Source organism: Neoarius graeffei, chromosome 13 (assembly GCF_027579695.1).
Source record: "Neoarius graeffei isolate fNeoGra1 chromosome 13, fNeoGra1.pri, whole genome shotgun sequence".
Classification (NCBI taxonomy): Eukaryota; Metazoa; Chordata; class Actinopteri; order Siluriformes; family Ariidae; genus Neoarius; species Neoarius graeffei.
In genome coordinates this window covers 29,724,231-29,734,199 of record NC_083581.1, presented here as the reverse complement: position 1 = coordinate 29,734,199, position 9,969 = coordinate 29,724,231, and the positions used below count along the sequence as shown (strand labels likewise).

Genomic DNA, 9,969 nt, shown 5'->3' with positions numbered 1-9,969 from the left:
CTGCAAAGAATTATGATTTTCAGTCCTGCTCCCGCCCGCAAATCCCGCATGATGCAGACGTTCGTGTTATTTCTCAGGAAAGTTCTTGTCTTCACACAGCGTGATGGTGCCCCGCCCCCTACTTTGAGTGGATTTGAGCATAAATATCTACAGCTCACGTTTGTTATTGTTTACCTTGTTTCTGAGTTCAGCATGTAGTATCTCTAATAATAATAATTAGTGCTGTCAAACGATTAAAATATTTAATCGCAAATCGCACGTTTTTATCACATGAAAAACTATTGTAATTCTGTGATCAGCATAAAAAAGTTAACGGGCTTGCTTTGTACCAATGTTTGTTTGTTTTTTTTTTATTGCAAAGCAGAGCTAGTAAAACTCCTGTGGGTTCACCACCCACAGAGGTAGCAGTAGGGGTTTGGTGCAGTGTGGATTGGGTGGCAGTCGAAGGCAGGGGCCTCGACGACCTGATCCCCGGACACAGCGGCTGGCTGTTGGGACATGGAATGTCACTTCGCTGGGGGGGAAGGAGCCTGAGCTTGTGCGGGAGGTTGAGAGGTACCGGCTAGAGATAGTCGGGCTCACCTCCACGCACAGCTTGGGCTCTGGAACCCAGCTCCTCGAGAGGGGCTGGACTTTCCACTTCTCTGGAGTCGCCCGTGGTGAGCGGCGGCGGGCTGGTGTGGGCTTCCTTATAGCTCCCCAGCTCAGCCGCCATGTGTTGGAGTTTACCCCAGTGAACGAGAGGGTCGCCTCTCTGCGCCTTCGGATTGGGGAGAGGGCTCTTGCTGTTGTTTGTGCCTACGGGCCAAATAGCAGTATAGAATATCCGGCCTTCTTGGAGTCCCTGGGAGAGGTACTGAGGGGTGCTCAGACTGGGGACTCCATTGTGCTACTGGGGGACTTCAATGCTCACGTGGGCGATGACAGTGACACCTGGAGGGGCGTGGTTGGGAGGAACGGCCTCCCCGATCTGAACCCGAGTGGTGTTTTGTTATTGGACTTCTGTGCTAGTCACAGTTTGTCCATAACGAACACCATGTTCGAGCATAGGGGTGTCCATAAGTGCACGTGGCACCAGGACACCTTAGGTCAGAGGTCGATGATCGACTTTGTAGTCGTGTCATCTGATCTCCGACCCTATGTCTTGGACACTCGGGTGAAGAGAGGGGCTGAGTTGTCAACTGATCACCACCTGGTGGTGAGTTGGATCCGCTGGCAGAGGAGGAAGCTGGACAGACCTGGCAGGCCCAAACGTATGGTGAGGGTCTGCTGGGAACGTCTGGCCGAGCACTCTGTTGGGGGGGTCTTTAACTCCCACCTCCGGGAGAGCTTTTCCCAGCTTCCGAGGGAGGCGGGGGACATTGAGTCTGAGTGGACCATGTTCTCTACCTCCATTGTGGACGCAGCTGTTCGGAGCTGTGGCCGCAAGGTCTCCGGTGCCTGTCGTGGCGGCAATCCCCGAACCCGGTGGTGGACACCGGAAGTAAGGGATGCCGTCAAGCTGAAGAAGGAGTCCTATCGGGCCATGTTGACCTCCGGGACTCCTGAGGCAGCCGACGGGTATCGGCAGGCCAGGCGTGCTGCAGCTCGGGCAGTTGCGGAGGCAAAAACTCGGAACTGGGAGGAGTTCGGGGAGGCCATGGAGAAGGACTATTGGTCGGCCTCGAAGAAATTCTGGCAAACCGTCCGGCACCTCAGGAGGGGGAAGCAGTACTCTGCCAACACTGTTTACAGTGCGGGTGGGGAGCTGTTGACCTCGACTGGGGACATTGTCGGGCGGTGGAAGGAATACTTTGAGGATCTCCTCAATCCCACCATCATGTCTTCCACTGAGGAGACTGAGGCTGATGACTCAGAGGTGGACTCGTCCATTACCCAAGCCGAAGTCACTGAGGTGGTTTGCAAGCTCCTCGGTGGCAAGGCACCGGGGGTGGATGAGATCCGCCCTGAGTATCTCAAGTCTCTGGATGTTGTGGGGCTGTCTTGGTTGACACGCCTCTGCAACATCGCGTGGCAGTCGGGGACAGTGCCTCTGGAGTGGCAGACTGGGGTGGTGGTCCCTCTTTTTAAGAAAGGGGACCGGAGAGTGTGCTCCAATTATAGGGGAATCACACTTCTCAGCCTCCCAGGGAAAGTTTACTCCAGGGTACTGGAGAGGAGAATTCGACCAATAGTCGAACCTCGGATCCAGGAGGAACAATGCGGTTTTCGTCCTGGTCGCGGAACACTGGACCAGCTCTATACCCTTCATAGGGTGCTCGAGGGTTCATGGGAGTTTGCCCAACCAGTCCACATGTGCTTTGTGGATCTGGAGAAGGCATTCGACCGTGTCCCCCGTGGTATTCTGTGGGGGGTGCTTCGGGAGTATGGGGTTCGGGGCTCTTTGCTAAGGGCTGTCCGGTCCCTGTACGAACGGAGCAGGAGTCTGGTTCGCATTGCCGGCAGTAAGTCAGACCTGTTCCCAGTGCATGTTGGACTCCGTCAGGGCTGCCCTTTGTCACCGGTTCTGTTCATAATTTTTATGGACAGAATTTCTAGGCGCAGCCAGGGGCCGGAAGGAATCCTGTTTGGGAACCACAGGATTTCATCTCTGCTTTTTGCGGATGATGTTGTCCTGTTGGCTTCTTCAAACCAGGACCTTCAGCATGCACTGGGGCGGTTTGCAGTCGAGTGTGAAGCGGCTGGGATGAGAATCAGCACCTCCAAGTCCGAGGCCATGGTTCTCAACCGGAAAAGGGTGGCTTGCCCTCTCCAGGTTGGTGGAGAAGTCCTGCCTCAAGTGGAGGAGTTTAAGTATCTCGGGATCTTGTTCACGAGTGAGGGAAGGATGGAGCGTGAGATCGACAGGCGGATCGGTGCAGCCTCCGCAGTGATGCGGTCGCTTTACCGGTCCGTCGTGGTGAAGAAGGAGCTGAGCCAAAAGGCGAAGCTCTCAATTTACCGGTCGATCTACGTTCCGACTCTCACCTATGGTCATGAGCTTTGGGTAATGACAGAAAGAACAAGATCGCGGATACAAGCGGCCGAAATGAGTTTCCTTCGCAGGGTGGCTGGGCGCTCCCTTAGAGATAGGGTGAGAAGCACAGTCACTCGGGAGGAGCTCGGAGTAGAGCCGCTGCTCCTCCACATCGAGAGGAACCAGCTGAGGTGGCTCGGGCATCTTTTTCGGATGCCTCCTGGACGCCTCCCTGGGGAGGTGTTCCAGGCATGTCCCCCCGGGAGGAGGCCCCGGGGAAGACCCAGGACACGCTGGAGGGACTATGTCTCTCGGCTGGCCTGGGAACGCCTCGGTGTTCTTCCCGAGGAGCTGGCCGAGGTGTCTGGGGAAAGGGAAGTTTGGGCTTCCATGCTTAGACTGCTGCCTCCGCGACCCGGTCCTGGATAAGCGGAAGAAGACGAGACGAGACGAGACGAGAGCTAGTAAAAGAAGTGAATTGATTTAGCGCTTGCATTAGTCTACAACTCTAATCAGAGAGACATGTTACACAGTGACAGTAGGCTTGACTCAATGCTATCCCAGAAATCCTTCCTGTAATATGCAAATTTGGCTGTCCAATCAGAGGCGGCCAGATTTGCATATTACAGGAAGGATTTCTGGGATAGCATTGAGTCAAGCCTACCGTCACTGTGTAACATGTCTCTCTGACTAAAGTTGTAGACTAACGCAACAAGTAAATCAGTTCACTCGTGGTTCTCTTGCTAGCTGGATGTGATCTGCGAGTCATTAGAGTGATCAAAGGATTTCCCGTTAGGGTGATCAATGGCAAGTTTAAGATGCCATTTCTCACTCAATTTGGCAATCTGACTTTCTCTGCAAATTTAGGCATCTTAAAACATTTTTGTTAATGCCAAATAAAATATCCAGCGCAAATTATATATGATAGACATAAATTAATAATTTATAAATTTTATTTCAAGCACGTTTTTAGTTAGCAGGACTGCAGCTTATCACCGCTCCCACCCGCGCCGCATATGTGCACTCCCGCTCCCGCCCGCACCCTCAATGAGCTTTCAAAATTTGTCCCGCGCCGCACTGCTTTGCGGCGGGTCCCGCGGGACTCCTGCGGGAGTGCAGGGTTCTAACACAAGCCCCACTATCAACAGGGCCAATAACATGAGAGAAGGTTAACACTAGCTAGTTCATCGGTCAGCAAGCAAGCCCTGCTATCAACAGAGCAATGAACATAGCATGTCTCTTCCTTTTCTGCGTGGAGTCTTGCCAAATGACGATTGAAGTTCAAGGTTGTCCCCGTCGTCTCCTCGATAGCTCTTCTACATATGGAACACATAGCAGTGCGTTTTTTCCCACCGCACGAGAAGTCTGTATAAGCAAAGCAGACAATCCTAGGGGCGTTCTCTCCAGGCATTTTAGCACCATTGACGTTAGTTTGTTCCTGAATATGACGTATGAACAGGTGAATGTGCATTCTCTTGCACGAAATTAGTATAAAAATTAATGTAGATATAAATATCTTATGCCAAATTGTTATGGCATGTTACTAAAATAAAGAAAAAATCCAAGTCTCATCTCATCTCATTATCTCTAGCCGCTTTATCCTTCTACAGGGTCGCAGGCAAGCTGGAGCCTATCCCAGCTGACTACGGGCGAAAGGCGGGGTACACCCTGGACAAGTCGCCAGGTCATCACAGGGCTGACACATAGACAACCATTCACACTCACATTCACACCTACGGTCAATTTAGAGTCACCAGTTAACCTAACCTGCATGTCTTTGGACTGTGGGGGAAACCGGAGCACCCGGAGGAAACCCACGCGGACACGGGGAGAACATGCAAACTCCGCACAGAAAGGCCCTCGCCGGCCATGGGGCTCGAACTCGGACCTTCTTGCTGTGAGGCGACAGCGCTAACCACTACACCACCGTGCCGCCCAAAATCCAAGTCCTCGTCGCCAATTTACGAGTCCGAATGCAGTTAATGCACGAGTTTGAGTCCAAGTCTGAGTCATCAGTACTCAAGTCACAAGTCGGACTCGAGTACTACACCTTCTTGCTGTGAGGCGACAGCGCTAACCACTACACCACCGTGCCGCCCAAAATCCAAGTCCTCGTCGCCAATTTACGAGTCCGAATGCAGTTAATGCACGAGTTTGAGTCCAAGTCTGAGTCATCAGTACTCAAGTCACAAGTCGGACTCGAGTACTACAAGCCTGGTTAGCCCTGTGATAGATTAGCGATCTGCCCAGGATGTACCCCACCTCTCGCCCAATGTCAACTGGAATTGGCTCCATCTTCCCCTACAACCCTGATGCAAAAGCGCTATAGATAGATAATGGATGTGTTGTCCAGTCATATATACAGCCATGTGAATTACCCAAAAATGAAAGGATTTGGATACACAAATTTGAACTGGGATTCTGTAGAGTTTCTGCTTCGCTTACATGTTTGAATCGAAAAAAAAATTACTTGGAGCATAAAAAAAGGGTGTTTGATCAAGGGCTACATGCAATGCTTGATGCGATGCGCCTGTTATGAATTGGCCCATAGCCTGTTTGCCTGGTCTCTTAAATTGAATGGGAATTGAATTTAAATCTCTATAAGTCAAAAGTGAGGAGGTCCCTAAATTGACATCTTGGCCCTAACTAAGAAGTTCTGTTGGTGGAAGGTTCAGGAATAAAACCTCTATAGCTCTAATCAATAGACAAAATATTATTTAAATACAGTTCATGAAATACAGTGGTGCTTGAAAGTTTGTGAACCCTTTAGAATTTTCTATATTTCTGCATAAATATGACCTAAAACATCATCAGATTTTCACACAAGTCCTAAAAGTAGATAAAGAGAACCCAGTTAAACAAATGAGACAAAAATATTATACTTGTTCATTTATTTATTGAGGAAAATGATCCAATATTACATACAGTGGTGCTTGAAAGTTTGTGAACCCTTTAGAATTTTCTATATTTCTGCATAAATATGACCTAAAACATCATCAGATTTTCACACAAGTCCTAAAAGTAAATAAAGAGAACCCAGTTAAACAAATGAGACAAAAATATTATACTTGGTCATTTATTTATTGAGGAAAATGATCCAATATTACATATCTGTGAGTGGCAAAAGTATGTGAACCTTTGCTTTCAGTATCTGGTGTGACCCCCTTGTGCAGCAATAACTGCAGCTAAACATTTCCGGTAACTGTTGATCAGTCCTGCACACCGGCTTGGAGGAATTTTAGCCCATTCCTCCGTACAGAACAGCTTCAACTCTGGGATGTTGGTGGGTTTCCTCACATGAATTGCTCGCTTCAGGTCCTTCCACAACATTTCCATTGGATTAAGGTCAGGACTTTGACTTGGCCATTCCAAAACATTAACTTTATTCTTCTTTAACCATTCTTTGGTAGAACGACTTGTGTGCTTAGGGTCGTTGTCTTGCTGCATGACCCACCTTCTCTTGAGATTCAGTTCATGGACAGATGTCCTGACATTTTCCTTTCGAATTTGCTGGTATAATTCAGAATTCATTGTTCCATCAATGATGGCAAGCTGTCCTGGCCCAGATGCAGTAAAACAGGCCCAAACCATAATACTACCACCACCATGTTTCACAGATGGGATAAGGTTCTTATGCTGGAATGCAGTGTTTTCCTTTCTCCAAACATAATGCATCTCATTTAAACCAAAAAGTTCTATTTTGGTCTCATCTGTCCACAAAACATTTTTCCAACAGCCTTCTGGCTTGTCCACGTGATCTTTTGCAAACTGCAGATGAGCAGCAATGTTCTTTTTGGAGAGCAGTGGCTTTCTCCTTGCAACTCTGCCATGCACACCATTGTTGTTCAGTGTTCTCCTGATGGTGGACTCATGAACATTAACATTAGCCAATGTGAGAGAGGTCTTCAGTTGCTTAGAAATTACCCTGGGGTCCTTTGTGACCTTGCCAACTATTACACGCCTTGCTCTTGGAGTGATCTTTGTTGGTCGACCACTCCTGGGGAGGGTAACAATGGTCTTGAATTTCCTCCATTTGTACACAATCTGTCTGACTGAGGATTGGTGGAGTCTAAACTCTTTAGAGATGGTTTTGTAACCTTTTCCAGCCTGAGGAGCACCAACAACGCTTTTTGTGAGGTTCTCAGAAATCTCCTTTGCTCGTGCCATGATACACTTCCACAAACATGTGTTGTGAAGATCAGACTTTGATAGATCCCTGTTCTTTAAATAAAACAGGGTGCCCACTCACTCCTGATTGTCATCTCGCTGATTGAAAACACCCGACTCTAATTTCACCTTCAAATTAACTGCTAATCCTAGAGGTTCACATACTTTTGCCACTCACCTGATATGTAATATTGGATCATTTTCCTCAATAAATAAATGACCAGGTATATTATTTTTGTCTCATTTGTTTAACTGGGTTCTCTTTATCTACTTTTAGGACTTATGTGAAAATCTGATGATGTTTTAGGTCATATTTATGCAGAAACATAGAAAATTCTAAAGGGTTCACAAACTTTCAAGCACCACTGTATCTGTGAGTGGCAAAGTATATGAACCTTTGCTTTCAGTATCTGGTGTGACCCCCTGGTGCAGCAATAACTGCAGCTAAACGTTTCCGGTAACTGTTGATCAGTCCTGCACACTGGCTTGGAGGAATTTTAGCCCATTCCTCTGTACAGAACAGCTTCAACTCTGGGATGTTGGTGGGTTTCCTCACATGAACTGCTTGCTTCAGGTCCTTCCACAACGTTTCGATTGGATTAAGGTCAGGACTTTGACTTGGCCATTCCAAAACATTAACTTTATTCTTCTTTAACCATTCTTTGGTAGAACGACTTGTGTGCTAAGGGTCGCGGTCTTGCTGCGTGACCCACCTTCTCTTGAGATTCAGTCCATGGACAGATGTCCTGACATTTTCCTTTAGAATTCATGGGTATAATTCAGAATTCATTGTTCCATCAATGATGGCAAGCCGTCCTGGCCCAGATGCAGCAAAACAGGCCCAAACCATGGTACTACCATCACCATGTTTCACATGGATAAGGTTCTTATGCTGGAATGCAGTGTTTTCCTTTCTCCAAACATAACACTTCTCATTTAAACCAAAAAGTTCTATTTTGGTCTCATCTGTCCACAAAACATTTTTCCAATAGCCTTCTGGCTTGTCCACGTGATCTTTAGCAAACTGAAGATGAGCAGCAATGTTCTTTTTGGAGAGCAGTGGCTTTCTCCTTGCAACCCTGCCATGCACACCATTGTTGTTCAGTGTTCTCCTGATGGTGGACTCATGAACATTAGCCAATGTGAGAGAGGCCTTCAGTTGCTTAGAAGTTACCCTGGGGTCCTTTGTGACCTCGCCGACTATTACAAGCCTTGCTCTTGGAGTGATCTTTGTTAGTCGACCACTCCTGGGGAGGGTAACAATGGTCTTGAATTTCCTCCATTTGTACACAATCTGTCTGACTGTGGATTGGTGGAGTCCAAACTCTTTAGAGATGGTTTTGTAACCTTTCCCAGCCTGATGAGCATCAACAACGCTTTTTCTGAGGTCCTCAGAAATCTCCTTTGTTCGTGCTATGATACACTTCCACAAACATGTGTTGTGAAGATCGGACTTTGATACCTGACTCTAATTTCACCTTCAAATTAACTGCTAATCCTAGATGTTCACATACTTTTATCACTCACAGATATGTTATCTACTTTTAGGACTTGTGTGAAAATCTGATGATGTTTTAGGTCATATTTATACAGAAATATAGAAAATTCTAAAGGGTTCACAAACATTCAAGCACCACTGTAAACGTGTACTGAAAGAATCCATGGAAAGTTTGATACACTGTACATAACTTTACTGAGCTAAAAACAGCCACATTGCTTTATAAAATCTGTCATTTTTCCTCCAGGTATTATTATGGTCTTCTGCTCTTCATTTCCTCCTGTGTGTCTGTACTATCTGCTATGGTCAGTTTCCTACATTTTGTTCCCAATGTCCCTATGGAGCTACAAAGTGTAACGGACTACAACGTCGTGTCCAAACCTACCACACTGCAGACTTGAAGAAAGCCCATGTGGCCCAACAGAAGCATCTGCTCTTTTTGCTGCTTTGGAGTATCAAACCCTGCTCAATCCCAGAAACTCTGAACTTTGTATGCTGTTTTTTTTTTTGTTTGTTTTTTAAATCGTAGAGGTGATGAACGTTGGGTTGCAGTGATGAAATCTGCCTGAGGAACTCAAGAGGACTGATGGTGAAATTGTTTCATTCAAATCAGTTTGTAAAAAGGCTGACTGCAAAACACTTTTCTATTTGGGCGAATTATGAACTGTGTGTTGCGTTAAAGATCACTCTTGAAACGCAACAAGGATTCCATCACAACTGCTGTTTTGGTGAAGTTTTATTCATTGGGAAAATAGACGAGAACCATTTGATGAGAACAATGTCTTGTAGATATCGTAATTGGGACGCTGATCTCGGCAGGTCAGATCTTTTATTAAAGGGGAATAAAAAAAGACGATGCTTTAGCATGCTTTAGTATGAGCATGAGAAAATGCTCAAGTATTCATGATAGAAAAAACTAAAACGGATAAAGGGTTTTCTTATTAGTCCACTGACATTTTTAAAATACAATCAATTAAAAATGATGTATTTTATTATTCAGGAGGATCAAACTGGCATTTGATTCAGATTATTTTTACAGCCAGTGCCTCTTAATGTGCTTTGTGACATGTAAGCAGTGATGCATAATAAAAGTCACTACAGTATGATGAAGATTAATGCTCGAATAACTTTCATTCATGTAATTTCTGGATTGAAATTGATTTTGATTTAAAAAAAAAAAAAAAGCACATCCTCCAAGCATGACAGGAGCCAAGTTTGTACAGAAATGTTTATTTGAGACCGTGGACCTGTGTAGTGAGGATTTATTACTGAAACTGTGCACATCATTATTCAGACCTTTACACACTTAAACGCTATTCAGAGAGTTGCGTAAGAGGCACAGCTGTGA

At 46.3% G+C, this 9,969-nt stretch overlaps 1 protein-coding gene across 1 annotated transcript in view; it reads left to right on the top strand.

Annotated features, from left to right (window-relative positions):
• The window catches only part of tmem269 (transmembrane protein 269), a 55,956-nt gene extending 46,219 nt beyond the window's left edge, over positions 1-9,737 (top strand). Inside the window, exon 7 of the mRNA XM_060937475.1 lies at positions 8,869-9,737. Coding sequence (XP_060793458.1) covers positions 8,869-8,978 — 110 coding nt within the window. The 3' untranslated portion in view covers positions 8,979-9,737. The remainder of the gene's footprint in view (positions 1-8,868) is intronic.
• The last annotated feature ends 232 nt before the right edge of the window (positions 9,738-9,969 follow it).